Raw genomic sequence first — 18713 nt, forward strand, 5'->3', positions numbered from 1 at the left:
AAGTTTTATTGCCCCTTTTCATTTCAAACCTGGTTAACGTTTACAAGATCATTATCGTTGCAAGTTTCTATGTAGACTACCACTCGCACACAACTGGAAATATTAAAATACCTGCACAGAGCTGACGCAGCCATTGTAGCCTTCACCCCTGTCTGCTACTGTACGCGCATTGCATTGAAGCCGGAGCAGAAGTGATGGCTCAAGATACTTGTTGGTTGTTAGAAAAGAACTCAGAATTACGAGAAATAAAGTAGGAATTCCGAGAAATAAAGTCGCAGTTAAGCAAACTTTTGTTTAATGTGGCGGAAACGGGCTTCCATAGGTTTTATCATTATTCTGTCCTGGTGAATAACAGGGTCAATGGCCCTTTAATACGGGATTTCTGAAAACGGTACCACCATGTAGGGGACTTGAACTGAGAGTGGGCTGAAATGGAGGGGGCCGCAAAAGACGCTACTGGAGAGCTAAGAAGCTAGAAGATTACATGTCCCTCTTCCTAGACAATTAGCTGTTGTAGCAGAAAATAATGTCATTTTAATTGCAACTGGCTCCTGATCGTGGGTATTAGAGAAGACAACGTCGTCGTTTGGGATTAAATAGCTTTAAGGAAACGCAACTACGCCATCTGACATTGCAAGAAATGCGTATCGTGGGGCTCAGAAAATACGGGACTTGGGTGAGGTGTATCGTTATTTTTTGTTCTCCAGGTGCTTGGAAGATGAATTTACATAGCAATGCACTGCTAACAACTTATAGTTTTTCATTTTTTTAATAAGCCGTGGTTCGTGCTGGCATTTTGTTTTGCTTTGCTTTCGTTTGTCCTCGCTGTTGCATTGGGTTGCCAAATTTTATCTATGGGAGTTTTCTCTCTGGAATGATCTTTTTTCCACACTTGTTTTTCTGGGTTTTCACTATTCGAATATATTTTTCCATGTTTTTTTTTATACAGGACGTTGAATTAGTTGTTTGTGTAATTGTTTTGCGAGTATACTGAATATCTGCTGTGGCCAGTTCGGTCACCAGTAAATTCATTTTATTTATATTCCGTTGAAGTCCCGTTGTTTAGAGAGAATTTAGGGGTCCATCCAAAAAAGGTGGGATTAATTGTTATAAATAGGCGACACAGAAGGATTCTGAACTGTACTAACATTGCATACAAGTTATAATGCTCATCTAATAACCCGAGTAAGTCTTACAGGGAAGAATATGTCACTGTGCTTTCAGTTAGCCAGCTGTGTGCTAAAGGCCTCCTCAGGTCCTCCTCACTTTCCTCTTCTGAAGTTTATGATATGTCCTGGTCAAATTTACTGTCCATATTAAGTGTCTGCATTTCTCTGGCAACACAAGAAGCATCAGGACAACTGTTTGAGGTTGTTCAGGTGCAGGGTTATGTGCTTGTTAATTTTGTCTTATTGTCCAGTGGTTTATGTCTTTACTTTCTGGTTCTTCTCTGCAGTGGATAGAGAGAGGTTAGTTACAGATAAATCAAAATCATTGTTAAAATGGTATCTGTTTGTTCCTTCATGACAGTCTAAATGGCATAAATTCATGGAATGCATCCACACTTTCACAAAGCTACTGCATGTCACCATTACATGGTTATCAACAGATAATAGCCAAAGTACATTTGAATGTTTGTACATTGTATTTTACTGTGTAGGCTAATTACAATAATAACATAAGTAAGATGTAAGGTTCCTCTTTTATAGTCAGCATATTCCATGGGATACAAAAAGTGGTGGAGGTCGGCGTGGGGGGTGTAAGTGGTAGAAATGGGTGTGGGGGTGTTAGTAACAGAAGTGGGTGTGGGGGGTATAAGTGGTGGGTGTGGCGGTGTTAGGGACAAGTGGGTGTGGGGGGGTGTAAGTGGTGGAGGTAGGTGTGGGGGGTGTAAGTGGTGGAGGGGGGTGTGGGGGGTGTAAGTGGTGGAGGTGGGTGTGGGGGGGTGTAAGTGGTGGAGGTGGGTGTGGGGGGGTATAAGTGGTGGAGGTGGGTGTGGGGGGGTGTAAGTAGTGGGTGTAGGGGGGTGTAAGTGGTGGAGGTGGGTTTGGGGGTGTAAGTGGTGGAGGTAGGTGTGGGGGGGTGTAAGTAGTGGAGGTGGGTGTGGGGGGTGTAAGTGGTGGAGGTGAATTTGAGGGTTTAATTGTTGAAGATTTAGTGGGGGGGGGGGGGTGTCAAAAAGAGGCAGCAAAGGTGGTGTGTGGCATTTCGACCGCTTTTTCAACAGGTATTTTATTTTCAACAGCTTTGCTAGTTGCCAGTTGTACAGCTTAAGCTCATCCCAATAAAACAATGTCTGCACTCATGCTAGAGTGAATGTAGTCCTCTAATACTTTTTTATGCCGATGCACCAGTTTTTTCCTTTAAAAGTCCCACAGTGCACTACTTTGAAATGGGCACTCATTGGACCATAGGAGCTACTCCACTGAAGTTATGTGAGCAACTCATAGGCGCTTTATGAATTGCAGGGTGCCTAAGAGCAATAATACGAGGGCAATAATATGCCTCCACGTGACTTGTCTTTCCCCTATTAGTTATTAAACTGATGTGCGTGATAAAAGTACCAACAGTCAACTGAAATTGCCTCTCTTGTAGAGCACTAGGGGACTTGTAGTTAGTAAAACAGCTGTTACTGTCACTGTTGCTTTAATTGGCATTAGACCTCCTGCAGAGCACTATGGGACTCGAATAAAGTAGCTGTTTGCTACAGATGAGTGGATCAGATGATATCATGCACCTCACTTCAGTGCTTTCTGTGTGGGATGAGAAGATGAATGTGTTTATTAGGGTCATTAAAAGTTATTTCACAGTCTGTCATAAATGTTGCCTGTTTCAACAGTGACAAAGGTTGATTAAGAACTAGAAATTCACTGCCCCACTCTTCTGAAGGTTGTAGTAAATGTGAGCAGGTCTGTACTTTGACTCATCTTGTACCAGGGATAAAGAGGGAGTTATTTATTTCAGTTTTTTTTACAGAAAGAACGGAGAGGAGCAAAGGAGGAATGAAACAACTCCGTAAGTACAGCAGAGTTTAAGGGTGGGGGGTGGGTGTGTAGTTGGGTTGCGGGATCATTAAGTACATTAAGCCACTGTTTTAAGTTAACTTCCTGTATTAACAAACACGGTCTGGATTACACAAAGGACATGCAGAACGGCTGCAACCCAACACTCATTATATACCTGGGGCCAGGGGAAATGACCATTTTTACATTTTGATGTTATTAAATGTATACATAGACTACACATAAGAGCACATACAGTATCTGGTCTCTTTTTAAAAGATGTTTTATTCTTTTGTTTTAATTTGTCTGCTTAAATACAACACAGAAACTGCACCCAGGGCCAGGACAGATTCAGACTGTGATCTGCAGAAGCAAAGGATTATCAGGCATAGTGTTTACATCTCAGCTTTCTAAGCGTATCATATTTGAAATGGTGCAACATGGATATCTTTATATTTTATTACTGAAGTCAATAAAATGAAGCACACCATTTTATAAAATTCACAGGATGATTAACAATTAAATAATGAATCATTGCTATTATTACAGCCTAATGGAAGTGTTCTTTATGACATAAACAAAATAGAGAAACCTTTTTAATGCATGCGTGTGATAATGCTGTGAATGAACTGGAACCATTTTAACTACTGGAGGATATTTTCAAGTGTTTCCTGATATTACATGAACACACATCATTTGGAAGCAGCTAAATCAAATGCATGGCAGCTGAGGCTTGCTTGATCTTGTTTTGGATTGCATGATCAGTGCTGCGGTCCTTGGAGAGAATATTGCCCGCATAGTTGATTGATGGAACAATTGTGAGTGGTTTGTGAAAAGTGGTGAAAATGGGCATAGTGGGAGGGGGCTGGAGCTCCACTGGCAGGTCACTTCTGTTGGGATGGTATTGACACGTAGTCCCATCCTACTGTAGGCCCTGACAACCACAGCAAGGATGAACTGAAGGTCCTCTGTGAAATGGGCCACTAGAGAGCAGTCATCGGCATACTGCAGCTCAAAGACCTGCTGCTGGGAGAGTTGCTTGGAGCCTCCTGATGGTGAAGAGGTTTCCACCAAAACTGACTTCCACTGCAACACTGCTGATATCCTCAATTTCCTTGTAGAGAATCTGGGTGGCACGTAAGAGGAAGATGTTGAAGAGTACTGGTGCCAGTGTGCACTTCTGCCTCACCCTGGTGGGTACAGTCAGTGGTACCAACTCTTGGCCACCTGTGGTCACCTGAACCATCATTCCATCATGGAAGTGATGGAGGATGTTAACATACTGAGCTGGGCAGCCAAATTTGAATAGGACGCCCTGTAAATGTTAAGTGCTAACAGTGCCGAAAGCCTTGGAGAAGTTGACAAAGGCCACAAAGAGGTCGTCATGTTGCTCTTGACACTTCTCTTGAAGTTACCATGCCACCAGAAACATGTCAGCCCTGTTCTTCCTGATCACACACTGTGACTCTAGCAACCGTACATCTGTGATGCCATTTATCAGTTTTTGTAGTATCACCTTGCTAGCAAGAGCCAGGAGAGATATCCCCTGCGGTTGCCGCAGATGGACTGTTTGCATTCCTCCATTGTTGAGGGATGACTTCCCTGTCCCAATCCACAGTGATGTACAGATGGAGTGCTCTTGTACCAAGATACCCATTGTGTTTTAGTAGTTCTGCAGGGATGTTGTCAGTTCTAGAAGGGATTGTGTTCATAATGGAGGGGATAGCTGAGACGTCCAGGAAGGTTACTGGGTGGTTGAGGTCGTGCATAGGTGGGTATTCAGCCAGCTCTTCCAGGATGGTGTGATCTGCTGGGGAGTGCTGATTGAGTAGGCACAGTGGAGTCACTTCTTACTGGACATAGGGTTAGGGTTAGGACAGGCAAGTAGGACACCACTGAGTGGTACTAGTTTTACTTCTTCCTGACTTATATCAGGATATAAATCCTCATGGTAGTATGTTCTATTTATCATCATTATTATCAAGTAAGAAATTGCTGTTCGTTGAGAGCTATTCATATGATAGTATGTGTGTATCACTTGATGGTAAATATTTGATTTTGCTGGGTGTAAGGTGGGTACAAGAGATGTCTAGCAATGTATAAATCATGGCATGCAATACAAGAGACCATTGTTCAAATACACAGTTTTGGGCCATCCCGTCAAGCACCAGGCCTCACAACGTATGGAGTGTGGCACGCAGGAGTAAACATTCCCAAGCCAAAACAGCAGCCACCCAGCTGAGGAATAAATCCCCACTCCTTCACACTAAGGAACCCCATGACAAGATGAGTCGCCACTGATTGGGAGACTCAGAGGGCCTGGGATCTTTATGACCCCAAATCCTTCAGGGACCCTCCCAGTGGTGAAATCACAGTCCTCGGTTATAAACTACTATTTCTGTATATTCTGTTTGGTTCAAGGTATACATGTCTTGTTTGGTCTCATTTTGATCCATACAGTGCGAGTAGCAAAGGGGTGCTAGTTCTATAACAGTATGGGGTCTCCAAACCATTCTGCTGGGAATTTGCCCAGAAAACTAAAAAGATGCACACCATTGCGCATGCCCCAGATAACGGGACATGAATAAACTCCGGCACTAATCAATCATCTGGGAATGACAAAACATATCAGGGCCCTTCCCATGATCTCATCTCACGTGCTGATCAATTCTTTTTTTGTTTGAGTATATAGAGGGAAAGATTTTGCACTTCAAGGAGCTCCGTCAGCGTGGGCTCCTGTGCGCCAAGCATATATCCATATAACTCGGTATAGGTATATGTGTATTTATCATCATTTGCACTATACCATACTATTTGCTGTAATTTTGGAATTTCTAACTGATTGGGATAATTTTGACTAATAAACGTATTAGTCTTAACCTCTGTTTGAGATCCCTCATTCGACCATTTTTAATGACGCAAAGAGCAGGATTTGAGGTTTTTCCGTAAGTTCTTGCCCTACCGTTCGAAACCCATTATTTTTATTATTTTAAAATGAGTTATAAACAAAATGCAAAGCGCCTGAGAGAACTATTAAGTTCCAGTGAAACGGAGTCTGAAATGACTACGGCGCTATCAGAAGAAGACCATGCGATGTTAGTGTCAATGAATGAACAGATGAAGCACCTAAGAAAGCTGGATCTGCTGCACGATGTCATAAAAGATATCGTGGAATTAAAAAATAGCAGTAGAATACAATAATAAACTTATAGAAGACCTAAAACAAGAAAATGTAATCCTAACAATCCTAACAAGAACAAAAACTCTCTGATGAAAATAAGCAAATGAAAGCTGAACTACTTGACTTAAATGTAAAAGCATGCAAAAGAATATTGTTGTAATGGGAGTGAAGGAGGAGGAAAACGAAAAATATACTGCGACTGAAAACCTGCTGAAACAGTTCTTGAAAAACGAACTTAAGATTTCTGACAAGCAGGTAGCAGAAGCTGAAATTGAGAGAGTGCATAGGATTGGCCACAAAAAGGATCCTAAGAAATCCAGACCGATAGTAGTGCGATTTCTCCATTTCAAAGTGAAAATGTCAGTGCTAGAGCTTGGAAGGGAACTCAAAGGCATAGCCTTTTCTATGTACGAGCAGTTCCCTCCTGAAATCGTGGAAAGGAGACGTGCTCTTTTACCCATAATGATAAGCAACAGGGCACAGAACAATAAAGTGCGATTGACAGTGGATAAATTGTATATTAACAACCAGCTTTTCAGGGACTCCCAAGATAACGTGGCTGTAAGTGGGTGCTTTCCTACTTTTTATTGGGTCTCACTGTTTTTGTTACTTTTTTTTTCTCTCAGAGGGAACAGATGGGCAACTTTGGGCGCTGTTTGATCACTTGGAATGGGAACTTTTCTCTCTCTCTTTTTTGTTCTTTTTTGAAGATGTACATTGGGATCACCAGCGAAAACACTGCCTTATTTAGAAGCATGAAACGTGTTTGTGGGATAGTGTCGAGGGATGCCCTTTGTGGATGAAGTGGTTTTGGAGGTGTGTGAAATGTGGTGAAGGAAGCAGAGGTGGGTGGACAGAGGTAGATGTTACTTCACAGTACGTTGGGAAAGGGATGACACTGGGATGGGGGAGGGAGGTGGGGGGACAATGCATAATTTATGTAAAACTCAACCATCTTAATTTTATGCATGACATAACTACACTGCCTTGTTTGACCCATTGGGTTAAAAACTCTGTCAAACTCAAACTTTAATATCTAAATATGGTTATAGGAGAACAGAGAATAGCCAGCTATAACTGCAATGGTTTAGCAGACCATAATAAAGAGACAAGCGATTTTCACCTGGCTGAAAGGTAAAGGATACAATATTTTTTGTTTACAAGAGACACATTCTATACCTGCGGATGAAACAGCTTGGGAGAAGGAATGAGGGGGACCAATTCATTTTTCTCATGGTACAAAAAACTCAAAAGGTGTTATGACACTTTTTCAAAACAACCTGGATGTTAAAGTAACATTTTCTCAAACTGACCCACAGGGAAGGTGGATCATCCTGACCATATTAATAGATAGTAAACATATTAGTATTATTAACTTATGTGGTCCAAATAATTATGACAACTTCTTTGAGATTATTTGTAATAATGTATCAGGCTTACAAGCTACAACCGATTACCTCATCATGGTAGGAGACTACAATACTGTTTTAAACCCTCAGCAAGGAAACCACTGTACAAATTATCACCTGCAAGCCTTTAAAGGAAACTGAAGTATTATGGATACCATGGACCTTGTAGATATATGGAGACTCAGAAATCCAGATTTACCCAGACATACTTGGAGGAGACAGAATCAAGCTAGTCGTATCGACTACTTCCTAATTTCATTCTCTCTGGTACCAAAAGTTAAAAAGGTATTAATTGAAGACAAAATGAGATCCAATCACTAGCTCATAGCGCTCCCCCTAGTACTTACTGATTTCCCTAGAGGCCGAGGATACTGGAAATTTAATCAGAATCTTGTAATGGACAATATGTTTTTAGCTAAAACAAAAGTTTTTATTACAAATTTCTTTTCTAATAATATAGGTTCAGCAGATCATCTTACTGTGTGGGATACACCCTTTAGAGGCCACACAATCCAATACTCTTCTTTTAAACAAAAGCAGATGAGGTCAAAAGAGAAAAAAACTAACAAAAGAGATTGAAAAGCTAACACTAATTATTGATAGCACTGATAATATATCAATAGGTGTGTTAGATAAGTTAGATGAAAAACACAACTTGAAGAACTTAATCGTGAAAGATCAAGTAATGAATATTTTAAAAATAAAGCAAAATGGATGGAGAAGGGGGGAAAATGTAACCAGTTCTTTTTAAATGTTCAATACAGAAACACATCTAAAAAGAATATACAGAAACTAATCACAACTAATGGTGAAACTCTTGTGGCCCCAGCTGACATATTAAAAGAAGAAGAAAAATATTTTACAGAAATGTTTTCATTTCAGTCTCCACCATTGCCACTGAATGAGGCTCATTGCAAAGACTTTTCCCCAAAAAATCATGTAAAGCTTTCAAATAAACAACAAGAATCCTGTGAAGGCCTAATTACAGAAGATGAGCTCAGACAGGCAATAAAGTCATTTGAACCTGGAAAAACACCTGGCCTTGACGGCATCCCAAGTGAGGTGTATCAGACTTTTTACGATCAAAATAAAGAACCATTACTTACATGTTTTAATTACTCATACGATAAGGGTGTACTGTCTGAGACCCAAAAAGGTGGTTTATTTTCTCTATTACTAAAACAAGAGACCAGCAGCCAATATAAAGACCCAGTCTACCTAATAACCTGGAGATCTCTTACGCTTCAGTGTTGCAATGCTAAAAATATTAGCAAAATGTATAGCCCATCGCATTAAAAGTGTCTTGTCAGATATTGTCCACTAGAACTAGTCTGGGTTTTTACAAGGTCGAAATATTGGGGTCAATATTAGGCAGTTACTTGAAATTATAGAGAATTATGAAATATCACAAAAGGCCGGCTTAATTTTTATAGCAGACTTTGAAAAGGCCTTTCTTTGGTGTCGTGGTCAAAGTCGCATGTTTGGTACCCCGTAGACCCGGGTTCGAGGCCGGGTGGGGTGACTGCACTAGCCCTTCGCTACAAATGGTGTTAGCAGTGGGATGGCTTGCCGCAAGGCCATCGGAGGTGTGCCCGTTGTGTGAGCCGTATGAGGGACCCCCAGGTTCAGTTAACCCCGGTGTGTGAGGGACCCCAGAGATGGGTGAAGCACGGTGTGAGGGACCCCAGATATGGGTGAAGCACTAGTGAGTGGGGCACCCTGGGATGGGAGAAGTACGGGAAGAGAATGCGTGAGGGACGCCATGGTGCGTGAAGCGCATGGGTGCACTTCCCGAGGAGGAGGGCAGTGTGACGGAGTGCCGTCACTACGGTTGAGTATGCGCACTGACTGCCATACCAACGAGCCTGGCTCTTTGGCGTCACGGTCAAAGTCGTGTCATTTTTGGTACCCCGTAGACCCGGGTCTGGGTGGGGTGACTGCTCTCGCCCTTTGCTACAGCCTTTGATAAAGTTTGTCTAGATTTAATTTATAAATGCTTAGATTACTTTAACTTTGGCAAATCTCTAATAAAATGGGTTAAAGTTATGTATAGCAACCTCACATGTAAAATTATAAATAATGGTCATATTTCATGTAATATTTCATTGTCAAGAGGGGTAAAACAAGGTTGTCCTTTATCACCGTATCTGTTTATAATGGCAATTGAAATACTTGCTTTAAAGATAAGATCAAATAAGAAATCATTCTTCAAACTATATGAGGAAAAAATATACAAATTTATATGGAATGGTAAAAGGTAAACATATGTATCTCTACAATGAATATGGATCAGGTGGCCTGAAATTGTTAAATCTAAGGGCCTTGAATCTCTCACTTAAAGCCTCCTTGATTCCAAAACGTTTTTAAACCCAAAATGGTTTTCCAGAACACTATTAGAGAATGTCCACCCAATGTTCAAAAAAGGACTGTTTCCCTTTCTACAGATAAAACACTTCCAGTTCTCACAGCTTAATGAGGATATTCTCTCCAACGTATCCCTCTTTTTGAAAGAAGCTATATAAAGCTGGCTGCAATTCCAGTTCTATCCTCCAGAAAATGCAGAGCAAATTTTACAACAAATATGGCTTAATTCTAATATCCTGATAGGTAGAACGTTTATTTTTTTTGGAAAAACTTTGATACTATTTTTATAAATGATATTATGAATAGAAAGTAAACTAATGTCCTATGCAGAGTTTACCAATATTTATGGCAAGGTTTGCCTGTTAGAAAAGTTTAATCAACTGATTGCAGCCATACCACAAAAATGGAAAAGAATAATTGGTAAAGGAAGTGGCCAGCAGCTAGTCTGTTGACCACATATGAAAGATTTTAAATGGACTAAAAGACTAAATAGAGTAATGTATCAGTTTTATCTAAATTCAAAAAATCGAATAGCCACTCCATATATTTTAGACTCTTGGGAGAATATGCTAGACTTTCCGATTCCATGTAATCAGGTGTTTAATTTAATTTACAAAGCAACAATTGATTCATCTGTAAGATTTTTTCAGTTTAAACTAATATATGAATTTTTGGCCACTAAAAAGATGCTTCATACTTGGGGAATTGAAGAGTCACACTCGTGCAGATTCTGTCAAGAGGTTGAGTCGGTGGATCATTTATTTTGGTACTGCCCCTTTTGGTGCGTTTCCACCAAACAGTACAGTACAGTACAGTACGGTACGCAATTATTGTTTTTCCATCATCAAAAGTTGCGAACCGTACCAAAATAAGCGTACTGTACCGTACTGGTTTTTGGTACCCAAACCGCACGGTGGTACGGTTTGTAAAGGATGGAGCTACACCCACTGCCGTCCTTTTATTGGTCAACAGAGAGTCGACACTTCCGTGCGACAACGTGAACACAAACTAGGGCTGTCAACGTTAACACGTTAACGCTCGTTCGCGATTAATCTGGAAACTCTAACACGTTAATGTTTTAACGCAAATTAGTCATAATATCAAGTTTGACCGCAAGTCCTTTCCGTATTTCCAGTGCGGATCTTTCACACCGGTGTGATTAGCCGTTTAGCGCATATTCTAAAACTGGTGTGATAAGAACACTAGATTGGAGTAATTCTAGCTAATTTTGGCTTTGAGGAAACAGCGATTTAACTCTAAAAATATAGCAAATGCTAACTGGAATCTATAAGAAACTTAATAACGCAAATGAAAACATAACGAACCATATAAGGTAACAGGCGCGCTACATACCATAACAAATAAGTTACATGCGAAAGGGTTAAAACGAAATTTGCCGTTCAATAATCCAGCCAGGTAAATATCCGCGCTGGAATTACGGAAGGAAGTTGCGGTCAAACTCGATAATATGATTAATTTGCGTTAAAACATTAACGCGTTAAAGTTTCCAAATTAATCGCGAACGAGCGTTTTGACAGCCCTAATACAAACACAAAAGTTCCTCAACCGTCTCTGCTGTGTTGCGTTCTTCGCGCGCTTTTATGATGTCACGCTACTTACCTACCTGACGCAGCAATCGCCATCCAGCATACGCCCCGCCTATTAAGTATGGTACGGTTGGCAGCGGAGACAGAAGCCGTACCAGGTTTACCGTACCAAACCGTTACGTAACGAACCGAACTGTATTGTACTGATTGGTGGAAACGCACCATTTGTGGCTCTGTTCTGGACAGGGGATCAGGGGTGGTTGTCTTCATACTGTAGTCAGTTTACACTAGATTTGTCCATGGTGCTGTTGGGCGATCTAAGAAATAGCACCCAAATAATACTTAAATTTTCCCCAAAAGTATTATAATGTTTTTATTTTTAAGTCAAAATCTGTGGAGGCTTTGAGGACAGAGAGATTCAAACTCTCTGTAAAACATCACAGCACAATTGAAGGTTATATGGCACAAGAAAACAGTAGGCTAATTGTATATAAAGACAGATGGAAGGCACTGAGAGTGGCAGAAGGCTGGGATTAAGAACAACATAGACATGTGTAGCTATGGGTGAATACTGTTTGGATACATAGTTTGGATAGGTGGTATAAGTGTACTTACTGTAAAAAACAGAAGGAAATGTGTAATTTATAAGCACAAAATGGAAAAGGCGTCATGAGTGGATCACATAGATAACAAAAATATGTCAAGTCCTTTTTTGTTCTTTTTGTCTTTAAGTGTATGTTTTTGTTTTATCTTGTATGTATGTATATATATATATATATATATATATATATATATATATATATATATATATATATATAAAATAAAAAAAACTCCCATAGCAGTTTGCAGCCAGTCAGATCTGTCAATCTGTGTGTTCTCTCTGTCAGTGTTGAAGAGTGTCCATTCTGTGTGAGGAGTTTCCACTCGTCCAGTGTGAAAGAGAGTATCTGGAACCCCCAGCACAAACTGAGATCTCCTGAGTAAGAACATCTGACAGCCTTTCAGAACATCTGTCATAAATGAATTAATGATTGAATTAATGTTTTTCAGAGCACTGGGCACGTTCTGCAGTACACTCTGCAGGCCTCATTGAGGGGAATATCTTAGAACAGCAGACATGTAGAACACTGTGAGGGTTTCAGTGAGGGTGAACATTCTAGAACAGCAGTCAAGTAGAACACTGGGTTTCAGTGAAGGGAAACATTCTAGAACAGCAGACAGGTCACTGTGTGAGTTTCAATGTTCAACAGCACAAACACAGAGCAGATAAGAACTTAATTACAAATAGTTCTATGTAATATGTTAAGCTGTTTTAGATAAATAAATTATACTTATATTCTTGATGAAGGTGGCTTCCTGAGAATTGGCAGAGTGCTCATTAGACCTTGATCATTATATAGCTACAGTGCCCTCAAAAAGTATGTTAACAGTAGAATAGAATGTGTAATTTTTGCCATTAATTTATGGTGTTTGGATTTGAAATGAAAAGATGAATGTGAAATAAAAGTACAGTACAAACTATCAAATTTTATTTATTGGTCTTCACATGCACATACATTTTACAATTTTAGAGAAATGGCTGTTTTTGTGTTGAGAGTCCCTGTTTTCAGGTGTGTAAAAGTAAGTTAATGCATGATTGACAGGTGTAACTTGTTGCTCTGGTGTTTCCTTTTGCATGGATTGTTCACACATAACAAGAAGTGGGTGTCTAGCCTCTTCATCTTTTCATCTGTGGAGATTACATTTGGAGCAAGAAAGCATACACCAGCATGAAAACCAGAGAACTGACTATGGCAAGAAATAACAAAAAAAGTCATTAAGAATCATAGCACAGGGAACAGCTATGTAAAAAAGAAACCACTGGTGGACTTCAAAATAAACACAGAGCAGGTTGCCCATGGAAAACAACTACAGCTGATGAACGAAAAGTCCTAAGAGCTGTGAAGAAAAACCCTAGAACAGTATACAGAGTACAGGTGTGAAGGTATCACAATCCACTGTTTGCAGAAGACTTTGACAGCAGAATTATAGAGCGTATACTGCAAGATGCAAATCTCTTATCAGCAGCAAGAATTGAAAGGCTAGATTAGAATTTGCCAAAAAATACAGAGGCGAGCCAGATGAGTTCTGGAACAAAGTTTTATGGACAGATGACACCAAAATAAACCTTCACCAAAGTGATGGAAAGCCAAAAGTGTGGAGAAAGATAGGAAATGCCCATGATGCAAACCATTCCACCTCATCTGTGAAACAAGGAGGAGGTAATGTCACGCATGGCCTGCGAATGTATGGCTGCTTCTGGAACTGGCTCACTCATCTTTATTGATGATGTAACAGATGATGGCAGCAGCAGGATGAATTCAGAAGTGTGAAGTGCAAATGCCTAAAGTGGTAAAAATATCAAATTCTACTCTACCGTTGAGAGCACTGTATAACAGGTTGATGTGCTGAAATTACTGATTGCCCTTTTAACGTGGATATCAATCTTATGCAAGTGTTATTTGCTGTAGCCTTACTATAGAGTCCTGTTTACACAAAAACAAATTGTATTACATTAGAAAGTATGAAGCCCTTCAGAGATGTGGTTTATGAGAAATTCAGTCATTATTTTACTTTTGATAGATGTTTAATCTGGTAATGAACAGTTTGCTTCCAATACTGACAATGATTTCTTTTGCATAATTTCCATGCCATTGTTTCTTCCAGAAATGAAGGGGGGTCAGTCAGAGTGTCTGTGTTTACTTCTGCTGCTCCTCCAACAGACCTCTGTCTCCAGACCAGGTACAGTACTGTCATCTGTGTGTATCTGACACAACATTACATCTTGACCTGGTCTCACTAACTGCAGTACTGACACCTAAAATGTGTGTCTGTCACAGATTGAGTCTCAGGCCCCGTTTATACTTGGTTTTAAAATGCGTCTTGGGCGATCTGATCACAAGTGGACAGCGCTAAATACAAGTGTAAACGACCACCAAGACGCATTGTGATCCAATTACTCAAACCACTTGCCGAGGTGGTCTGGGATGCATTTGACCTCATATCTTTTGTAGTGTAAATGCTAATGCGTCCTGACACGTCCCTGACAAGAATGTAACAGGAAAATACGTCATCAATGCAGGACTTGGTGGTTGTGTTGGTGACAGTGCGCCAACGCTCGAAAAAATGCTTTTCTAAAGTTTGTCCTTTTTCATCTTGTCCTGCGCTCTTTTGCAAGTCGCAAATGACTTTGTCCTGCCAATCTCAACAGTTGGAATAGCCCATACATGTATATTAGTTCTTGAAACATTTTTGTTTTCTTAGCTAGCCCGTGCTAAAAAAAATCTGGCGCTTGTCTGGGGACAGAGACGGGCGTGGGCGGGGAGATGTAGGCAGTAATGAAATCCGAACACAAGTGGTCAGCTGGACTCCTTGGAGAAGCATGTTAGACGCAGGTGTAAACGGCGATGTGTCTTGGCTGTCTACTTGTGATCCGATCACCCAAGATGCATTTTAAAACCAAGTGTCTGTGCTATTGGTCCAGCTACAGTCTCAGTCTGTGCTGTTGGTCTAGCTGCAGTGACTGTGATGTTGGTCCAGCTGCAGTCTCAGTCTGTGCTGTTGTTCTTTGCAGAAAAGTTCCAGGTTTTTGGTTCAGCTGATCCTGTTGTTGCTGAAGTTGGTGAAGATGTTGTTCTGCCCTGTTACCTTAAACCCAACATCAGTGTCGAAGACATGCGTGTGGAGTGGTTCAGAGTTGACTCCAGTGATTACGTGCATCTTTACCAGGAACGAGAGATTAGAAATGAGAACCAGATCTCATCTTACAGAAGGAGGACTGCACTGTTCCCAGAGGAACTGAAGCAAGGCAATGCTTCCCTTAGACTGACCAGAGTACAAGCCTCTGATGAGGGACAGTATAAATGTTTCATTAAGTTCACTCAGTTGCAGTATGACGATGCTCCTGTTGAAGTGGAAATAAGAGGTCAGTGCTCTTCCTTCACTACACTACACCTACACAGGTTTAAAACTGGGTGCAAATACATATTTAATAATTATTATGAGTTATTTCAGTAAAAATTGTTCTTTCAAAAAATGATCATTACTGATCATTACATGATTGTTTTATATGATGTAACCTCTTTGTTTGTGTCTCCGTAGGAACTGAGCCAGTGATCTCCATGGAGGGACACAGAGAATGGGGGATCGGCCTGCTGTGTGAAGCTAAAAGATGGGATCTTCAGCCTGAACTCATCTGGCTGGACAGTGAGGGACACAGTCTCCCTGCTGGACCTACAGAGACACACAGAGGCAGTATGGACTCCTTGATTGTGAGAAAACGCATCGTCATACAGGACAGACACACGAAGAGGGTCACCTGTCGAGTTCAATTGCAGCAACGTAGCTTGGAGAAGGACACTGAGTTTCACATAACAGGTGATTAACGCAATCCCATCAACCCTAAACTATCACACACTTACAGAAAGTGTCTATACAGTATGGCAAGCCTCAGAGTGTGGGACTGACCCTCATGGCAATGAGAAATATATTGAATGAAACAGGAACACAAAAATGCAGCAGACAAATATTTTTAGTGGGGCAATGCATACAAAGGACATGCATACAAACATGAAAACGGTTGTACAGTTCCAAACGTTGTATGATTATCCAGAAAACAGAGCTCTTAGTCCAATAGAAATCAGATTCAGTTATCCTACTGGGTTGTATGTCTGAAAAATGGTCAGACTCTATGAAAGCCACAATGGTGGATGGACACTCACACTCACATGTTGCCTGGGCTTTTCACTTGCCTTATATTTTGCAACTGGTTGTAGTAGTTGGTCTCTTTTATCCAGCCTTGCAGGAACATCAGTCAGCTTCAGTTGTCCTGGTTTTTGCCAGGAAATACACATATGGCAGTAGGAGCTACCCAAATATCTTAGGGGTGGAGCCAATAGTGTAAATAATCACACATTTATAGAATGTGTCCACATTATTTATATAATCCTACATGTATGGAATTTGGCTAGTAACAAGCAAACACAAGATCAATTCCAATGGACAGGCATGAAACATTTTCAACAATATTACAGCTGGTGAGGACCAGGGTATTATCTGAGTTGCTTATGCTTAAAAATGACATACACCATATATCCCTAGAAACCAATTTGAGTTACAATAGTTTCAGAAAGAACGGTGGTTATCACTATAGAATCACACTTTATATGGGGTGACAAACATAATGCACAAGACAAAAACTCAAATGTTTTCCCCCCAGATTTAGGCTAAATCTAAATCTAAAAAGATAAGGTGATTGTTAAATATATAATCTAAATCTTAAATCATTATCTCAAGAATAAACATTTAGTATATGCATTATATCTGAGATTTGCAAAACCAAGGATTTAATATTTAATTTATATATTTTGTAATTTATAAGCCTGACCTGCAAAAATAGATATTTAGCAGAAAATAATATATTTATTTAAAAAATAAATGCTGTATTTAAAAATACATTAAATGTGGCTGAACTGAACCTACATAACTCCGCCCTAAACAGTGGTGTCAGGTTGAATATGGGCCAGGAGGAGAGGGGTGTTCAGGGATTCATGCGGCACCTGAGATGTGGCTGATGTTACTATGTTACCAGTGATCAAAATGATGAGTGATAGTTATGTACAGACTGATTAGTTAAATTGAAAGGTAGTTAATTATACCAGTACCCAGTCTGATAAGCCATGAAAACCTCCAATGCTTTAAAATGGCAACCTTCAGGAAGCATGGACTCATGCCAATGAGTGATACTGGGAGTAGAGGTGCAATGCGGAGTTTAGCGAGCTACAACAGCTCACTCACCCAGACAGGGGTACACAGTTGTTTATGCAAACCACAAAAATGATAGATTATGATAAATAGCTCTTATCTCACTGCAGTTTCAACCTGAAGGGATGGGTTGGTAAGGTAAGTGCTGTGTTGTATGATGTGCTTTTGCTTATGGTGTCATCATGAAAACTTAGGTTCCAATCCCATTCTGATCGTTACCATTTTATCCACTTTTTCATATGAGCAGCTGAACCTCCCTTTATTTAATCATACAACAGCTTCTAAATTACTGACATGGAAAACTCTAAAATATGAAACAAATTATTGTAAAACATTAATGAATGAGTAAAATTAATAAATAAACTTTATTCATGAATAGAAATTTCATGGGAATTGAATATGAACAATGTTACTAAATTCACATCATTAATAGTATTAGTATTAAAAATTATGACTGACGAATTCTCTCTGGTTCAGCTGAGGTGACAGGATTGATAAAGGAACATTATCGCTAAATAGACAATGTCAGTGAACTATGTTAAGAAATGGACATTATTAATGAGTAAACTGTATTAATGAATACAATATTAATGAAGGATCTCTCTGTTTCAGCTGAGATGTTCCCTCTTGCCCCTTGGGAGGTGGCCTTAGCTGTGATTTTCTCTCTGGCTGCTTTTGCCCTCATTGGATCTTGTATTTATTACTACTACAGAACACTGCGCAGAGAACAACACAGACAGGAAGGTAATTCACTTATTTATGTCACTGTATCACAAACCCATTTAAGCCCATTATTTCTCATGTTACTAGAATGATTTTCATTGGGCTGGGATGTGATTAGGGGCTGTGTTTCAGTCTCCTGTCCTCTAGTCTGCCACGTGCTTAGTAAGCCACTAAATGCTTATTTAACAACCAATGATGCTTCACCTCAGTGACATTAAGGTTACGTTCATGCCCACCCCCTACATCCTTGTTCGCTAATGTCCCTTGCTTGGGAGCACACCACCCACCTTTTGTATGTCCCAATGCTGGAAAATCTGAGCAAGAGGGGGAGTTTATCACCTCTTCAACTGCCCCCTATCTCCATTTTCACATATGAACTCCAGACAATTGTCCGGAGAATCAGGTCCTGACATTGTCCGGAGTTGCCCTTTCACACATGTAGCACACAACAGGAGATTGTCCGTGTCAAACGCATTCTCACCTACTGGAAATACTCCGGTTTGGTTTAGGCGAGGGGTGGCACCTGAGTAGAGAGTGCAGGAGACAGCACATGACGCAAAAAGCACGCTGCAGAAATTGCAGTGGCTGTATTCGAAACCGCCTACTGCATACTACACTGTATACTGCATGATATTTTTCAGTGTAGTACCAAGTATACGACCATTAATGATTACATTTGTAGTAT

General features: G+C 40.3%; 1 protein-coding gene across 6 annotated transcripts in view; it reads left to right on the forward strand.

The window, feature by feature from the left end:
- The first annotated feature begins 431 nt into the window (after nucleotides 1-431).
- The window catches only part of LOC118778689 (NACHT, LRR and PYD domains-containing protein 12-like), a 47465-nt gene continuing 29183 nt past the window's right edge, over nucleotides 432-18713 (forward strand). For 2 of the 6 annotated variants that reach the window (XM_036530311.1, XM_036530316.1), the window contains exons 1-6: nucleotides 2148-3015; nucleotides 12391-12483; nucleotides 14210-14284; nucleotides 15117-15467; nucleotides 15644-15919; nucleotides 17918-18049. In XM_036530311.1, the coding sequence (XP_036386204.1) occupies nucleotides 14212-14284; nucleotides 15117-15467; nucleotides 15644-15919; nucleotides 17918-18049 (832 nt within the window). In that variant the 5' untranslated portion in view covers nucleotides 2148-3015; nucleotides 12391-12483; nucleotides 14210-14211. Of the gene's footprint in view, nucleotides 682-2147; nucleotides 3016-6225; nucleotides 7000-12390; nucleotides 12484-14209; nucleotides 14285-15116; nucleotides 15468-15643; nucleotides 15920-17917; nucleotides 18050-18713 lie in introns of those variants that run through there. The other 4 variants (XM_036530312.1, XM_036530313.1, XM_036530314.1 and 1 more) reach the window with 4 other exon arrangements.

Source organism: Megalops cyprinoides, chromosome 6, assembly GCF_013368585.1.
Source record: "Megalops cyprinoides isolate fMegCyp1 chromosome 6, fMegCyp1.pri, whole genome shotgun sequence".
Taxonomy (NCBI): domain Eukaryota; kingdom Metazoa; phylum Chordata; class Actinopteri; order Elopiformes; family Megalopidae; genus Megalops; species Megalops cyprinoides.